Source organism: Topomyia yanbarensis, chromosome 1 (assembly GCF_030247195.1).
Source record: "Topomyia yanbarensis strain Yona2022 chromosome 1, ASM3024719v1, whole genome shotgun sequence".
Classification (NCBI taxonomy): Eukaryota; Metazoa; Arthropoda; class Insecta; order Diptera; family Culicidae; genus Topomyia; species Topomyia yanbarensis.
This window is the reverse complement of record NC_080670.1, coordinates 56,277,080-56,296,302: the sequence shown is the minus strand read 5'-3', so window position 1 is coordinate 56,296,302 and position 19,223 is coordinate 56,277,080. Positions and strand designations below refer to the sequence as shown.

Below are 19,223 nucleotides of genomic sequence, written 5' to 3'. Positions count from 1 at the left end.
CACTGGAGGTGAAAATAGTAGCACCCACTACCAACCGGAAAATGAGCCGCAAGTCCTTCTGGCTCCAGTTAGCACTCGTCTCAAGTGACAAAACCGGTTCTAATTAGCATCGATTGTGTCACTGGAACGAATACTAATTAGAACCAGCCAGAATTACCTATACATATTCGGGTACTTACCATATCTTGTTGATGCGACACCATTTTTTTCATTGTTTTTAACCACACGCGTAACTAAGGCTACTATGGTAACGGCTGTTCGAATTTTTTTCGAACTTTCAACGCTTCGAATATAGTTATAACTTTTATAGACAATTATAAATAAATATAAGGGGATATAAAAAATATAAAATGAGGCGAAATATTTTTATAAAAGAGTGTCACGCCCTTGGGAGAGTGGGTACACTTGATCCCACTTTTGTTTTTTTATTTTATAGCTTTTCAATGAAATATAAATTTTAATTGAAAAATTCGCCATTTTGTAGTCAATTCGAATTGTAAGAGCTATGAATAAAGTGTAAATCCGAATACTTTGTCCTGTCAGCAATATGAACAGTTTTGAAAATCATGCCAAAACAAGGTTTTTGTAAAAACGTGTGGTAGCTTGATCCCCCTCCTACTAGGACTGAAGAAACAAAGCACACTATGACCTATAGACACGAAAGTTTAGCTAACCACATATCCTGACAAATTAATTAATAATTAGATACACGACAAATTTTAACCACAGTAGCAAGTCAAGACAAGTATTTGCGGTAAATCAGTGCTGTTTTACTGGATTTTCTAATCTTTAATAACTTATACCATGATTTGTTCACTGAAAAAACATTTTAGATCAAATAATAGTGCCAGGTACTTTATGAAAATGATGTTTTTCTCTTCCTATACAGTTTGAAAGAAAACTAATGATAGGGATCAAGACTACCCAGTGTTAAAGGGATCAAAGATACCTGTTGTTTAATTTTTTCATATACGTCGTGAAACTTTTTATTTTATTGTGTTTTCTAGACAAAAGCCTTTAGAAAGTAATCGTTCTTAAAAATATTCATAAATAGTTAGTTCGCCGATCTCATACAACCGTTCAAAAAATTTGTAAGAAGATCTTCGAGATGGATTTAAACACTTATTTTCTAAAATATTAAGCAACTTTTCCAAACCAAATATAATACATCAGATTTGTTTCTTAAACATCATAAACGAGCAAATATTTCGTTTTCTTATTATATTTTGATAATTTTATGCAAATAGATTATGAGGTATGGCCAGGAAATCAAATATCCCCAAGGATCAAGTGTCCTCACTCTCCCCTAATGTCAGAGACATAAACGCAGTGAACTAGAATACACTATAGTCTCTTAATTTGAATACTGCAAATCTTTATCTTCTGAATTTTTGTATTAAAATCAGATAAACCCCGTTGAACTATCGCAACGCTTTACTAGAATTTTTGCTTGCGTCTGTCGCTTTGTACTGTCAAGCAACACAAATGTCAGCTGAACGATATTTTCAGTAGTAGGTAAAACTGCTACTGAAGCAACATCGGTTGAGATTGTCAGGAAATGTAGGTTGGAAATGCGTACATATATTTACATATGGAAATATGCGCCATATATTCGATCGAACCAGGCTAAATAATTCGCAATGATGTAATCGCTAGAAATAGCTGAAGAAAACCATGTAATCAGCCTGGAATATACGTCATGGCTTTTTGGCCACACTCTAACTAGAGTGCTCTCTCTCTGCGTGGTGTTTTTATAATGTTTGGAATGGGTTCAACCCATGAAAACACTAACACCTTCGCCCAGAGGATCCATTATAAAAACCATATTCTGGTGTATTTATGGGTTTTTGAGATCATTTCATACTGTTTTGATGATTGTAAAATATTGACATGGACCATATTCAAGGTATTTTTATGGTATGTATTGTGTTTGAATCCATGACAATTTGCTCGGGATTTTCGTCAAGATGCAAAAATCTCCTAGCAATAGATGCTCGCAAGATGTGAAGAAGCGGAGTAATCAATGCTTCGATGCCTTTTCAGAATAACGGAAGGGAACCCGTTGGGTCCCGGATTAAAAGATGGCTTAAACCGAGAGGAAGCTCTGGTAATCATCGTTGTATCGACATAGAGAGCACCCAAAGCTTGGTCTACAAGTGGAGCTCTGCTAGCAGCAAGTTCGATTTGCTCAATAGCAGGTCATCTGTAATACATTCACGATTTTTTCTGTAAAAGTGCGTGATGTGTAGCTGTGTTCCTATTGAAAGTCATAGACGACGGTAGTCCAGATTCGTTGCGACGCTCGTTCCCATATTTCCATAAACGTTAGGATTCGACTTGAGGTTATGCTGAATATTTTGCTGATATCGATATCAGGAATCAGAATATATTGGCTCAAATGGCACGTTCCCCGTACATAGTCGGGGATTTGTGCCTTGCCTTGTGTTTTCATCATTTCCTGAGCGGAAGGAAAGGACAAGGAGGTGTGGGGAAGTAGAATTGGAAGGGTGGGAAAAATAACAGCACAAAACAAAAATAAACAACAGGTAAGTTAAACTACAAGTAGTTCAACTTGCCTGCGAATAAGCCTAAAGCTCTTTACCACATTGGATAAGAAACTTTAGTATGTCTCTGAGTTTCAGTCGACCAAACATGGTTTCGTCTATATAAGGACGGCTGAAGACTCGTAATCGCAATTGCGCTACCGCTGGACAGTTGCATATCAGATGATATGAGGTTCCGTAGTCGGATTCACAAAGATCACATGAAAAAGACTCAGCGCGCTGAATAGTTGCCATGTGATAATTGAGTTTGCAGTGGCCGGTTAAAGGCCTGGTCAGCATGCCGCAGTGGAGCTTCGAAAAATGTAAGAGATTTTTCGAAACTACTGGGCATGGTTGTTCTAGAAACGCCTTTGTTTGGCGACACGTTCGTAGATTTCTCCAATAATTGCGGTGCTCGGACGAAGCCCAGGACCGTATTTTTTCCCTTATCCAACTTGTCGAAATTGGCAGCGCGGGCTAAAGACCAATGAAGTCAATCGCTGAACCTGCCCTGGCCAATTCGTCAGCCCATTCATTTCCAGTAATACCGCAATGTCCGGGCACCCAGACAAGGTTGCTGTTGTTGACAATGCTTAGTTCTTCGATTTGGGTTCGGCACGCGATCACTAGCTTGGACCGGGATTTGTCTGAGCTAAGGGCCTTGATTGCAGCCTGACTATCGGAGCAGAAGTTTATAACTCTGCCGGACAAACTCAATTGAAGGGCCGATTGCACCCCGCACATAATCGCAAAGATTTCTACTTGGAATACAGTACAGTATCTACCTAGTGAGTGAGATTGTTCCAATCTCATTTCACGACAGTAGACACCAGCACCAGCACGTCCCTCCATCAGAGAACCGTCAGTGTAACAAACCACTTGCGTTTGTTGTTGTCTTTCCATAAAGCCAGACAACCACTCCTCTCGAGAGGGAATCTTCACATGGAATGTCCTGTAAGGAAAACTACAAGTGAGTGTAATATCGCTGGGAGCAAGAATATCTTCACCCCATGTATCCATTTGTGACCACTATCGTGTATGACTGGTGGCAAGATCAACATGATTACTGTTCCAAAGCCCAGTAACCTGCAGTCTGTATGCACGTGATAGTGATTCTTGTTTTAAGTGTATGTGTAATGGTTTGATATTTAGAAGTGCCTCAAGAGCAGCAGTCGGAGTCGTGGTGAAAGCACCAGTCAATGCCATGAGCGCCATTCTTTGCAGATGGTTTAGCTTTGACTGGACTGTCAGCACCTCTCCCCTCTGCCACCCCACAAGGCATCCATATGACAGTATTGGACGTACAATTGTCGTGTAAATCCAATAGATGTATTCAGGTTTGAGACCCCAGGTCTTTCCAAAAGTTCGTCTGCACTGCCCGAAGGCCATGCACGCTTTCTTGACTCTGAACTCAATGTGAGCAGACCAATTCAGTTTGGAATCCAATATGACTCCAACGTATTTGACTTGATCTGCACACAGTAGCTCAGAATCAAAGAACTGCAAGGGACGAACCCCGATTGTTATTCGCTTCTTCGTGAAAAGAACCATTGAAGTTTTGCTTGGGTTAACTGATAGTTTAACTTGTCGACACCACTGTTCGACAGCTCTTAAACCCTGTTGCATTAAGTCAAAGATTGTTCCGATGCAAAATCCAGTAATTAGTATTTGGTAATCGTCAGCAAACCCGTAGGTTGGAAATCCAAGCTCATTGAGTTTCTTCAACAAGCTGACAAGCAAGCAAGTAGCTGACGACTAAGTTCCATAACAAAGGTGACAGAACGCCGCCCTGAGGACAACCGCAAATACTCAACTTCCGTATCTCAGCCTGTCGCAGTGACGAGCAAAGTATGCGGTTACTAAGCATTGCGTTTATCCAACCCGAGATACATGCAGGTATCCCATGACAGCGCGTCGCTTCCAGAATAGACTGGAAGGACACATTGTCAAAAGCACCCTCAATATCTAGGAATACACCCAAGCTAGATTGCTTGAGCGAGAAGACTTTCTCAATGTTGTAAACAACATCGTGAAGCAGAGCGATCGTGGATTTCCCACACTGATATGCATGTTGCATTTTGTGCAGTGGATATTCAACTAAACTGCAGCTCCTGATGTGATGATCGATTATCCGTTCCAAAGCTTTCAGAAGAAAAGAACTTAAGCTGATAGGCCTAAAACTCTTGGCTTCTTCATAGCTTGAGCGCCGCCCTTTGGGAATAAATCTAACAGTTATTTCTCGCCATGCTTTCGGGATATACCCGGTAGCAAGACTAGAAAGCAAAATCTTTTTCAAGACATGTTTAAGAATATCAAATCCCTTTTGCAGTAGCACGGGAAGTATTCCATCTTTTCCGGGTGATTTGTATGGAGCAAAGCTGTCAACTGCCCACTTGACCGATTCAGTGGAAACCAAGGTGCGTGCTAACGCCCACGAGTCCGAATCACCAGAATGAGATCTGTGAACATTATTCAACTCCGGATCGATACAACCTGGAAAGTGTGTGTCGAAGAGACAATTAAGAACATCTTTTTCGTCCGTCACATAAACACCATCTCTGGTTTTTAAGGAGTTCATCTGAAAATCATTCGATTTGGAGAGAATTTTATTTAATCTGCTAGCCTCGTTCAGACTAGAGACATTAGTGCATAGGCTTTGCCAGCCAGCCCGTTCTGCAGATCTAAGACATTTCTTATATGCACTACGAGCTGACCTGAAAGCCCTGAAGTCATCACGCTGACGCCGGTTCCAAGCTCTTCTCATAACTTTCTTCATTCTTTCAAGCTCAGCCCTCCACCAAGGGGTTCCCCTAGTCGATTTAACAGTACGAAGTGGACAAGCTTCTTCGTAGGATGCTAATATGAATGAGTTTGTCGTATCCACGACGTCATCTAAGTCGTCTAGTTGACTAAATGTTGGAAAATATCCATGAAATTTAGTCGCCAAGTTTTCCAAAAAGAGGTCCCAGTTTGTAGATTTAGGATTACGATATGTCACCACATTGAAGGTGACATCAAAATGATCGAAAAATATATATATTTATGATCGGATAGAGACGGTTCAGTTTCATTTGGAACCTGCCAATTTCCCAGTTCATGCAAAATTCTATCAGAGCAAAGTGTTATGTCTAACACCTCCTCCCTCCCAGACCTCGCAAAAGTTAGTCGGTTTCCCACATTCAGAATATGGAGATTTGTACTACTTATGTACTCCATCAGTTCAGAGCCTCTCAGATTGATGTCTGAGCTGCCCCAAATGATGTGATGAGCATTCGCATCACTGCTGATAATGAGCAGAAGCCCATTTCTGCTACAATATGTTACAACGCTTTTGAAATCATCAGAAGGAGATGATTCGTTATGCGGTAGGTATGCTGAACAATATATTTTTTGCCTACGTTTCCGACAGTCAGTGTAACTGTGACAACACAGATATCGCGAGTTGTGAGCTCCGATATGAGACACGCGTCAATAGCCTTATTTGCAAGAATGCAAGCACGAGGCATTTCACGTGGGTTAGTCATGCTTGTCTTGTTGTAAGCAATGAAGGCAGTGTTAAGTAACTTTTCAAAATAGAAATTTCCTTTATGGAAATACGGTTTTTGAACCAATGCTATGGAAGCTTTACCTTCCTGCATGATTCGAGATAAATTCATAGTTGCTGTACGTTTATGTTGGAGATTGATTTGTGCTATTCTAACCATTGTTGATTAGAGAACTGTACATTTCATCTCCAACACAAATTGCACAACAACTAGAGGACACCAAGCGAGTTGGGATGTTAACGCATTTAGCGTGCCATATCAGGTTTAAATGGGACATGATCATTTGATTCCCACGATTTGCGAAGAAAATAATGGTCCACTGTGTCAGAGATTCGCATAACACAGTAAGGGCAAAACCCAAAATGCTCCGTGCGCGACTGGCATATTTTAGACCCTCCAGTCATTAAGTCCTCGGCACGGAACTACACCTTGACTTAGGGTCTCCTACTTTCAGTCGCCTCCTACGACATGGGAGCAGGACTCCAGTGGCTCAATTCTAGGCCGGATACCACACGGCCTCTGGGCAGGTTCATCTGTACACATCGAAATTTGATAATCGAAACTCAACAAAACTTCACCGAACTACCATCAGCCGAGAGTCTCAGCAAACCCCCAGCCAACAAAAATTCGGCAAAATTAAGTGGATCATCGGTGAAAAAATATCGGTGTGTAGAGTGAACGTTCCGCTGCGTAATGCAGCATACTGGGGAGTTCGCCCAACTCTTCCCAGGCTCCGTTCGCCATTGAGAATGTTTTAAACCCCCTCAACAATTAGCAACAAATAGCACGGGTCGCATGACACTATGGAATTGGGGTTCCCTGTTTGGTAGATTTTTACCACTGAAACAGGTAGTCCGTAGTGTAATTCTTAGCCGGTTGAAACAACCACTACCGACACTACACGGCTTATCTAGGCTGTTCGGTGAAAGAAGCTGACATTGAAGAACAGCTTCCATATTTAGATGGGCGAACAGCCGCAGAAGGAAGGAAGGAAGGATAACGGGAGGAGAGGGATTTGGGCTAAGCGCTTATTTAAAGGCGGCGCTGGCTCGCCTTGTCAGGGCTGATTTATGGCATGTGGTATTTAGGCCTAGAACGTATAGGGCCCACTACCTCGTCCTACCACACCCGCAGTCAGCCCCCGCTGCTGGTCGCGAATCACAACTAGTTGCTATCGCGATTAAGCATTATCCACCACCTATGACCCGCCCGGTTGCTTGCAGCTCAGCTTCCCACGTAGCGTTCCTCCACCACGGGGCCCGGGAAACATTTCTATTGTGTATACGTCAAATTCCATGTTTGTTTGGATACGTCATGGCTTTTTGGCCACACTCTAACTAGAGTGCTCTCTCTCTGCGTGGTGTTTTTATAATGTTTGGAATGGGTTCAACCCATGAAAACACTAACACCTTCGCCCAGAGGATCCATTATAAAAACCATATTCTGGTGTATTTATGGGTTTTTGAGATCATTTCATACTGTTTTGATGATTGTAAAATATTGACATGGACCATATTCAAGGTATTTTTATGGTATGTATTGTGTTTGAATCCATGACAATTTGCTCGGGATTTTCGTCAAGATGCAAAAATCTCCTAGCAATAGATGCTCGCAAGATGTGAAGAAGCGGAGTAATCAATGCTTCGATGCCTTTTCAGAATAACGGAAGGGAACCCGTTGGGTCCCGGATTAAAAGATGGCTTAAACCGAGAGGAAGCTCTGGTAATCATCGTTGTATCGACATAGAGAGCACCCAAAGCTTGGTCTACAAGTGGAGCTCTGTTAGCAGCGAGTTCGATTTGCTCAATAGCAGGTCATCTGTAATACATTCACGATTTTTTCTGTAAAAGTGCGTGATGTGTAGCTGTGTTCCTATTGAAAGTCATAGACGACGGTAGTCCAGATTCGTTGCGACGCTCGTTCCCATATTTCCATAAACGTTAGGATTCGACTTGAGGTTATGCTGAATATTTTGCTGATATCGATATAGTCAGATTTGACTGGCTTGTTTGTACGCATGGTTGAGTAGTCTCTGAGTGATATTGAACGATAGGGGAGACTGAGGAGAATTGATCCCCTTTTTTATTTTTCAGTCCAACTCCGTGGAATGATAAAATACTATGTATTTTTTTGTAGTTTTATATTGTTTCTAGGGATGACCAATAATCATAAAAAATTACATGTAAATATTATACTGGACATGAGCTATGAGCATTTCTGGAAAACAACAAATAAATGGAAAATTCTTAGATTAGTGGAGACTCGATCCCTAATTTGGGGACACTTGATTCCTTTATGAAAACGTGTTTAAAAGAGCATGTAGGGTAATAAGCCTATTTTTTGCCCTGTTTCTACTATCATCCTACCCATCTGAAGCCTTTGGTTAGAGCAGCGTCTGCCATCTTTGCTCAACGCATTGACTCAAATGGTATTGCGATAATGGGGGTACTCGATTAGAGATTTTGCTGCGCTCAAACAGAAGATTTTCAACATTCTCCAGACAATTTTTTTTATTATATTGGCTCTTAATAAGAGGCGAATGACCTTAACGTTAAAACCTCTGTAATCGAAATAAAAAAATGGACCTTAATAACAAATCAAAGAAGCTGAAATAATAAAATTATTGTAGTAATAATGTGGTACCCTTCTTAATAGGGCAAAAACGGGTACATTACCCTATTCAATTTTATAAATGGATTGTAGTATTGATTAAATTGTTATGATTAGATATTGTTATTTTTGTTACTACATATTACGCATCTCTCACCTGATTTTTTTACAAATTCCCCAAATCTCCGTGCAATTATTTGAAAGCTATCTTTATTATGGTTGAGGAACGTCAAATGTGGGATGAATGGTTGCTACGTATAGACTTATCCAGCTGCGTTAGTATTGTGCCGTTTTGACGTTTGAATTGGGAGGAAAACAAATCGTTTACACGGCGAATTGGGAGGAAAACAAACCGCTTCTGGGCTTAAAGGGAGGGCGGTAGTATAAAAATGCGAAATCTCAGTGTGAGTAATTTAAACGTCAGATATCTCAATACTGTAGTTAACAATTACAGTTATGTTTCTTTACGATGAAGCGTATGGCGAAGGGGATCAAATCTCCACGAATTTGAAGGGATCAAGTGAACCCATAGCATCTATTTCAGCCAACTTTAGTAAAAATATAGTTGAACAAAAGAATCAGCTCAATCATAACGTATTCATGTAATTGACATTCTCCTGTAATTCTGTATGCAAAAGTAGAGTATGTAGTGGGTGATTTTATCAATTTTATAAAAGTTTGAAAATTTGGAAAATATAATCCTCAGTTCTTCTGAGACTTTTTTTTTAAATCGGTAAAAATTCGGTTACACAAAAGTCCAATTTCTTTTTTCTGTGTTAATGAAATTCATGTTTAGATAAAACTACGCAACTTTATAGTATATTCGATTAATGTATTCTGATCCGCCTTTGTGTTACAATGATGGGATCAAGTCTCCCCGGGGATCAAGTCTCCTCAGTCTCCCCTACTTGGTAAACCTCCGCAGGGCAGCTCTCTCCCAGTAAAGTTCAGCAGGAATCCCGGCTGGTTCCAATTAGTATTCCGGCTCCAGTGACACAACCGATTCTAACTAGAATGCAATCAATCGTGGCGATCAGTTGGAGGATGATATACCAGTTTTTACTAGAGGAGAGGAGGACATCACTATTGATGTTGTGGAAACTGGTACTCTGTCAAAAGATCAAGATGGCGGCTTTTCTTTTTGGCAATAGAATTGATGTGTAGTAATGTGGCTGAGCTATAGCTATCAAGTAGCCTCACTGCACCTGAGTGGAGAATGGAATGGTCCGAATCCAGATAAAGAAATCCGTAGCGGGAAAAATTTCCATGAAATGCAAGGAGGATTAAAGAGATCACAGATGCATTTTATTTACCTGAGGTTGGTTTGCGGAAGACCCCTCATCCCATCTCCACCACAGCAGTGGGACGGCTACTGTGCACTGGCAGGAATGGCTCGACTCTGGTGGGGGAACAAAGGGCTTCCTCGTGACTGTTGGTAAGTGTGCGTCCCGGTGACCGAAGAGACGAGATTACGTGGGATGTATGCAAAACAGCTGGACTAGGTGCCTCTCGTAAAGAGCTGTGGTTCGCTGACAGAAAGAACGGCATCTGGTGCTGATACGAAACAATTAACGGAGAACTGGAATCGAGGAACATTTTTTGTCTGATTTCAGCGTTCATGTTGCTCTTGAAATCTACCCACAGGTCAGTAGAAATCTCTGGCGCAAAGCCTCACCAGGCGTCACCGTCTTTCTCGTCCTGTGCAGAAATTTAAAAAAAATATGTGTTTCTCATTGTCGCGCGTTAGCAGACAAAGGAAAGAATTAATTCCACACAAAAGAAATACAACCCTACATGGTTGGTTGCTAGGATCGCAAAAAAGTTGAATAGCAAAAACTTTGAAACGTTTAAAGAAATGTTTGTCTATTTCCCGAAAGGTGCAATAAAGACGTCGAAACGGTATGGGAAATGTGCCAAAGTTTCATGAATATTTTCAGAACAAATCCAAGACTTTTGGGCGTGGATGTGGTAAAGGGCGAAAACGAAATTATTGCGACACATTCAGCAGGGCATAACTTTTTTACCATTGGGTAAAAATCAACCAAATTTTGCACACTTTCTCATTGATGTGTATTGTTTACATGCTGTCAAACTCGTAGTCGTGTTTTTCGATTCAACGAAAATGGAGGTGAACCAACGCGAGTCGAGAGAACAAATTCTTTCCAAACACCTGGAATTTTCTGACCTGTCGCACCGGCAGTTGGGAAAAATGTTGAACATTCAATATTCAACCGTCTCCAGAGTGTTGAAGCGGTTCCAGGAGCGGTTGGCGTTGGACCACGGCAAAGGAGCTGGAAGAAAACCGGGACCGGAGAACAAAAAGACGGAGGGAAAGGTGAAGCGGATGATTAAAGCAAATCCCAACGTCTCAAGCCGTGATTTGGCTAAAAATATCGACATGTCGCAGAGCTACGTCCAGAATGCAAAGAAGAGATCTGGACTACATACATACAAGGTACAGAACTTCCCAAACCGCGATGAGCGGCAACAATCGACGGCTAAAACTCGGGCACGGAAGCTCTACGAGAAGATGCTGACAAAATATGGCTGCCGTGTGATGGACTACGAGGCGTATATAAAAGCCGATTTTAAGCAAATTCCGGGGTTGGAGTTTTTCACCGGCAGGAGCAAGTTCTATGTGGACGACAAATTTAAGAAGAAAATGTCGAAGTTCGCCTCCAAATATCTCATTTGGCAGGCCATCTGCTCTTGCGGACTGAAGAGGGAGCCTTTCGTGACAAAGGGCACAGTAAATGGTGAGATCTACAAATCTGAGTGCCTCGAGAAGCGCCTTTTGCCGTTCTTGCAGGCAGCACAACGAAGCTCCGCTATTTTGGCCAGATTTGGCATCATGCCACTATTCTAAAAGTGTCCTGGAGTGGTATGAGGCCAATTCTGTCCATTTTATTCCAAAGGACATGAATCCGCCAAACTGTCCGGAGCTGCGCCTGGTGGAGTAGTACTGGGAAATGATAAAGCGGGAACTTCGGAAGAGCAAGAAGCCGTCAAAGACGGGAAGGACACGTTAAGAAAATGGAAAAAAACTGAGAAACTGGTACCGGATGACACTGTAAAGACTTTGATGGAGGGCATCAAGCGAAAATGCGTTCAATTTTACACTCAAGGCTCCATCGATTAACTTTTGATTTTTGAAGTAAATATATGTATAAAACAACCCTAAAATTTTGGTTTGATTTTAAACATTATAAGAAAATTGGCATGACATTTTCGGTGTCGCAATAATTTCGTGTTCGCCCTTTACTGTTCGCAGTACAGTTCGAAAGATTCTTCAAATAACGTACTATCAAGAAAACTTGAACTCGAAATCTGTATGACTAGGTGCTGACTAAATTCAAAGGATGTATCCCTATGCACGATGAGACATATGATTTCAAACAGCTTTTATAACAGAAGTTTTGTTACCAGAAGTCGCGGAGAAATTCCAAAGAAACGTAAATTGATGAACTAGTAGGGAATTTGCAGATGTGGCCAGAAGTCTTCGATTTTCAGCACAACCAACAACATGAGCGGACATTCTCAGGCATTCGTTGAGTTATACACCAACAAATGCCCGAGAATGTCGCGTACGGCACCTCTTGGGCAACATCTAGTTTTGACCTGATTTGCCACTACAACAATTCGTTGATATCGCGATAATGACACATTATTGAAAAATAGATAAACCCCACGAACTGCCCGGAATTTCGTTCAATCGAAATATATCAGGGTTAAAAGCTGAACAGAATGGTGGAAAAATGGCTAAGGAATAGGTAGTAAAGCAAAACACATATATAATTTATCTACAATAACATTTTCTTCTAATGCACTAAACAATTTTTGAGATTGGTACTACCGATTCTAAATTGGCAGTACTGCACTTCTGCTTGACGAAAACAAACCCAAACCCTTGGTGAAAAGCGGGATGCACTATACACATGCCAGGAACCTGGTAGAATCAACATGACAATATTGGCAAATGTGGATGCTTTACCTAAAGCGCGTGAGTTTGTCATCATTCTCTTAAAAATGTTATCTTATAATAAAACTAGTCAAATGGTTTCTAAAGCATAGATACTGATTTATTCAATCTGTCTTACGTTTACAAATGTTTGACGGCAAATGATTCGGTCAAGCTGCTGGTTTTCCTTCCTTTCGAAAATTGCGTTACTCGCGTCACTCAGCGATTAAAAAATTGACAATATTATCTAGCTTAAAAACTAAAATCAAAGGATCAGCTAGTTTTTCCTTTTAAAAGATTAAGTGCATCCTGTATGAACATAGGGTGTGTGTGGATGTTTGAGGTTAGTGATAACAGTAATCATCCATTGTCGCTTAGATGCTAAAATATATCTGTATGTAGGTATATGTAGTGATTGTTGAACTTGAACAAACAAATGTAGCATGTAGTTCCAAATTACAACTGGAAGCTGAGTGTTTTCTTCACTTACACTAAGCAATGATGCTGAATCTCCTGTCATTCACTACTTGTCATTACATGGTTAAGCTGGGCTTTTAAATTGTTCAGTCCATGAACTTATTCTGATTCTTCCTAGCGCCTGCAAACAGCTCAATGTAGCGAGTACCCATTTTTTCCTTATGCTTCTTCATCGCTTTCATAGCTTCTTCCATCGTTTCAAAGTAAGCATCACCCTCGCCGGATGGGCGACCTCTGGAATCGAATTGGACCTCACACTTGGTCGGTCTGAGCGGCATAAAAAAGTCTTGTATGTCCTGCTCGTCGCAGCTGAACGGCATTCCCCGCAGGTGCACACAGAACAGATTATCGGCACCTTTGACGAAGTCATTGTTGCCGAAGTTTCCACCTCCGCCATTGCCGAAGCTGTTGCCGCTGCCGCCAAAGCTGCTGAAATTGTTACCACCACCAGAGCGGAAACCACGATCAGAATCGAATCCTCCGCCAAAGCTGTTACCACCGCCTCCTCCTCCGCTGTTTCCACCGAAGCTGCTACCGAAGCCGCCGCCACCACCACCACCACCGCTGCTACCGCCAAAACCACCGCCGCTGCTGCCTCCAAAGCCACCGCCGCTACCACCGAAACCGCCACCACTACCACCAAAACCGCCGCTACTGTAACCACCGCCGGTGTTGTTGCTACGCCCGGAGCCGTAGTTGGTGCCACCTCCGCGCTCTGAAAGTGGAAAAAGTGAGGTTTGTTTTCCGGTTACTTTCGCACTGTCGCGAACTATCCATTGCGTTGAGGGCTGTGAGGACCATCTGAGTTGTAATGCTGGCGACTTTGTTACACGATGAGCAATGGGGGGGTATAAAATGAGTTTCAAGCAAGGGTCGTTAGTCTTTTTATTTGATTTAAACGTTTAAATATAGTTTTATACCGTGAAATCTACCACTGTTTCTCCACATGGAGTCAATACGGGTTGGTTCATGCAGTACGTTCCCCATGTTCAGAGCAGCTTAGATCAAACTCTGATTTGAAAAATGGAAGATAGCGACAGTTAGCACCCAATCTGGAGTCGACAGATGAAAGAACAGCGACTAAGTTCTTCCGGAAAAATTAACCTACAACTGCGAAATAAGGAAAAAAAAATCAAACTACTATAAAACATGGAAACCTTTAACTCGATTATTTTAAAATCGGATTATCCTAACCACAAACCTAGCCTTACGGACAAATTCAATACTCCTTGTTCCTCAAAAACCCAACCCAACGCGAATCCGAGAACTGTAGGAGTGGAGAGCCAAACCATATCATTCAGTCGAACCTAGTGCGATCAAATCCGGCTTCCGTTTACTGTTACAGAATAATTCTAAGCGTATAGGTGCCCTATTTCAACATTTTGGGGAAACACAGAAGTGTTCGATAACTAATCTGTCCAAAATCGCATAGCTTGAATCTGAGTGCTTGTTTTGAAAAACATCACTCAATAATTTGTATAACTCATGGTTAGAGCCCACGTCAATAATGTTCGATATATCTCTATTTTGGTAACATACCGAGCACTCGATTGTCTGCTTCCTAAAACGTCCATACCTCATGACCGTACATCGTCGCAGTTGTGCTATCTTATGACAAGCGCCATTTTGCACATTTCGAGAAAAGCGATTTTTAAAGTTTGAGATTGAATATCTTGAAACTAATAAATAGTATAAACAATTCAAAGGAGACAATTAATGCGTCTATCTATTTTGTATTAGTCTCTCAAATATTACGTAGATCGGTTTACTATGTTGCTAGCTTTTACTATAAATGTAAACAAAAGTCGCACTCACACGTGTCATAGGTGTGTATTGACGACAAGATTTGTATTGCGTGGCATAATCGTGCATGGAAAATTTTCCATAGAAAAAAATCATCAATTATTAACTTTTATTAATATATTTGGCTGCATTTGGTCTATAAACAATCGATGAGATGCATTTTGAAGAAAATGAGTTAGGGAATCTAGAAAAAATAGTTATTTTTGGTTACAGTGTTGCCAAATATGCTATATTTCCAGTTGAAAACTTAAACTGCATTTTTCTCACAATTTGTGTATTTTTCTTTTGAAAATGAATATGCCATTGTGTTTCTCAGATAATTTTACATATAAAAACATCTTATTCATCAAGATAACTTGAGCCAATCCCCAGACACAGTCATTTGAAGCAAAAAATTGAAAATTTTTCAGCACGTTTCTCGCTATATCTCAGCAACCAAGCAGAATGTCAAAATTCTGTAAACGCCACTTTTTATAGATTTTTTAGACAAGTAATATGGCATACCTAACTCAGTTTACCCCAAAATGGCGTTTGTCATAAGATAGCACAACAGCGACGACATAGCAACAGTAAGTATCAGCGATTTTAATAGAGTTCTGTAGACTACGAGTTCGCTAGACTCCGAAATTTTAACTACCTACGCCTGCGGTTCTCAACCTTTTTCGTACCACGGAGCCCTTAAAAATCACCCTGGGTTGCTGCGGACCCCCACGGATAAACATCGATTTTGTATGCTATCAATATGTTTTCAGTTTGTTGGAAAACCATATTTGAAATTTCAATATGCAGTCGGAAAATATATTATTCTTCGCGGACCCCCTGCAACGACTTCACGGCCCCCAGGGATTCGCGGACCCCAGGTTGAGAATCACTGACCTACAAAAATTATAGAAAGTCCTATTCGGAGTCGTTAAGTAGAGTAGCAGTGACATACAAAAATATTCCAATGCAAATTCGATCTTGTTTTTGAATTCAGCACAGATTTAAGCATCCAGAAATATACATCAGATACCGGACGATCGGACAGCAACGTTTGATGAAAAACAATAACTTTAGTAAGTTACAATGTTATACCATGTCATTTTCATGTTGTTATGTCAATGTTTTCTATGTTGTTATGTTTTTCTCTCTAATAAAAATCATAGTTTCCATTGAGAAAGACCACTACCAAAGGCCGAAACGTCGGGTAATAAGAAACCCTTGTTTTGATTTTTTGAAGACAGTTATCCGACTTAAAATTCTCCAACATCGCACCCCAGCCGAGATCTACACACAAAGAAAAAAAAATGTTGGTAAAAATAATTTTTTTACTCTTAGCAAAAAAACAACCAACGCATACTCTTAGTTTGAAAATAAAACTTATGTTGATTACCATTCCTCATTAGCTTAAAAGGAAAACTTTTATTTTGATTATTATTCTTGATTAATTTAAGTTTTACTTTAAGCCTAAAAGTAGGCGTTGGTTGTTTTTTGCTTAGAGCGGAACACTCTTACATTTACCAATATTTTTTTCTGTGTAACCATTCTTGCGTAGAATACGTACACATCCCATGTTGTTCCGAGTTTTTTTTTAATTGCAAAGAAGCAACTCTCAAGTAACATGCACTAAATGTCAGCTTTAATGAAAATATTTTTTAAGTAATTTGTTGTGTATATTTTTTGTACATTTTGGATATTTTTAATTCGATGATGTAATAAATGTTGCCACTGAGAATGGGGTTATTATTTCAGAAGCCGCACTCCTGATCAGTTGCAAGAGCAACAGTTACGTTATCGGTCTTTCTAAAGACTAGAGCAATATATCGCTGCGAATTTGCAGTTCCAGTTTCTTCACTGGTTCTTTTTGGATAAGAGTAATCCATTATCCAAAATATCTTCGACCCCTTTATCTCTACAAGCTTGCAACAAATTCCTTTAAAATATGCAATTTTCTATATTTTTCCTAAGTTAAACATACTTATAGTGGTATTTAAACTGCAAAAATTTAGGAAATAAAGAGATTTTGATCAGAATACCAATGTGGTCCTATTTTATGTAACAAATTTTAATATGCAAAACAATATCAAATTTGTTACATCGCATTTGAGTGTGTGTGAAGGGGCTAAACAGTGGATCTAGTTATGTGGGGTATGCAAACTAGGCTCAATAGAGGACCCAAGACATGCTGCCTTGAATCATATACATTTGGAATAACATTAAATCAACGTTGATTAAATGTTGCTGCAAGCTGTTCTCAACTCCTCTCTAACAGTCTTCACAACGCAACCCGCGTTACAGCTCGATAAAGCCAAAGTGGTGTCGAAGGGGATCAAATTGGTTGTCTGACGTATTCTTGATGGTCATATCGTTAGAATTTCAACAGCCTCTATTGATTATTCGAAGTGTTCACATGCAATAAAGGAAATTATTCCATTATCGTTTCTGATAGCAGGATACTGCAAAATAAGCGGGAAAATTATTTTTAGCACGGAAAACCATGGCTCTAGCTCTAAATCAAATACTTGAGGGACAAAATCATTCATGAACAATAGAGAAGGAATAAAAAAGTGATAAACAATCTGGTAAGATACACCAAACACATCACACAAATGGATATTCTTCTAGTTCACCAATTGATCCAACATATTCCGATTCTTGAGGGGACTAACCTTAAACTGTTTTAAAAACTTATAGGATTCACTAAAGGCATCATAATAAATTAAGTTGAGCTTTGGTCAATCTTGACCGAGGGCCCTGGAATCAGTCACAACAGGTCAATAATGAATGTTTATTGGAGTCATTGAAAAAATGACTCTACGGATGACAAAATCAGTGTAGGCGACAGTAGACTATCTGTAAGAACATTCCAACTATTTTCAAACTACGAGGACACGACCGGAATATCGCCCCAGTAGGTCATTTTCATCAATCCGCAAACCTTCATCATGCGGCATATCAAAAAACATCTACTAAGCTTCACAAAATGGTTTAACCTTCCGGCAGTCGCGCTAGTGCACTGAGTTCACGCTGCTCTGAAAATCTAACGAAATCGTCTTAGGGCACCAGGGGCTGCTCATTCAGTGGGCCACAAGCGTTCCGGATGGTAATAGTATTCAAAACCAATTTGTATGCCATTTGTCTGCGATGGTCAGTTCCGGTGAATCCGGAATATGATCCCAGAGGGAGCCTCCATTAGTATGAATTAGAATGGTTATTTTAAAATAAAAAGCATACAAATTTCTGCTCGAAGCGGCTACCTCTCAGATCCCTACAGGGTGCTCTGTTTCTTGGGCATACGCTCGTAAAATTGTGACAACCGAATCGATGAAATGTCTAAGTCTTCGGGAAAATATGAAAGTTCTACTTCAAAGAGGCTATTAACACTTCGTGTATATTACTATAGTTCTTACTTGTAGTCTTATAACAGGATATTTTCCATTCGCGTGGTGGTAAATAATTGCAAGATTCATTCCCAAAGCAACGTGAGGTCATGGAATACCTTTATACATCACGAACATATACGCAATGCTTAGCATCGTTAAGACAAATAGAGATAAAGAAACCTAGTGTCTGCGAATGTGTTCAATCTCTCAAGAATGCAAAACGCCTACCTTTTCTGCGGCTGTAATTTTTCTGCCTACATTCTCATTTCTCTTTCGACGTTGCTGTCGCTCGCTAGTGCAGGACGCCCAGCGCTATACGACAGTCTGTAAGCAAAGCAGTAACATAACAAAAAATACTGCCCCCAGTACAGCCACCAGACGCGAGCGGTACAGCTTCTCTTTCCTTATTTTACACTTTTTAATATTTTTGATCTGTTCAATATTTTTAATCACAAACGACGACAATGAATGCAGTTCGTTTACGCCACGACCGGCATTAACGCTTTCGTGTGCGGGCCTCTCCCTTTGACTATGCAGAGAAAAGCGTAAAAAGCGAGAGAACAAACTTTACTACGCCACACTCTCACCGAGCAGTCGGAGTACAGCAGCAAAACAAAAATGTATTCTACTGCTGCACGAGGAAATGTACTCGGTTTGGCTACCGTTCTGGCAAGAGCTGCTGTAGTGATGCGTCGCTGTAGCGGGCTGTACGGCTTGTGCAAATGTAAATATACCGAAAAAATGTGATTTACCAGTACCATTGGCATCCCTGGTAGTGAGCTGTCACCAATTCTATGGAACCTTGTCGCCGATGGCTTGTTGAGGCAACCTAATGATCTTGAGTTTCCTATATATGGTTTCACCAATGATTATCATATAATGATCACCGGTATTTGCATTAGCAAACTTTTTGATTTGATGCAAC

The 19,223-nt window shown here is 40.5% G+C and overlaps 1 protein-coding gene across 3 annotated transcripts in view; it reads right to left on the bottom strand.

The window, feature by feature from the left end:
* Positions 1–12,752: 12,752 nt before the first annotated feature.
* LOC131677664 (heterogeneous nuclear ribonucleoprotein H3-like) overlaps positions 12,753–19,223 on the bottom strand; it is a 28,362-nt gene continuing 21,891 nt past the window's right edge. For all 3 annotated transcript variants that reach the window (XM_058957581.1, XM_058957583.1, XM_058957582.1), the window contains exon 6: positions 12,753–13,848. In XM_058957581.1, coding sequence (XP_058813564.1) covers positions 13,220–13,848 — 629 coding nt within the window. In that variant the 3' untranslated portion in view covers positions 12,753–13,219. The remainder of the gene's footprint in view (positions 13,849–19,223) is intronic.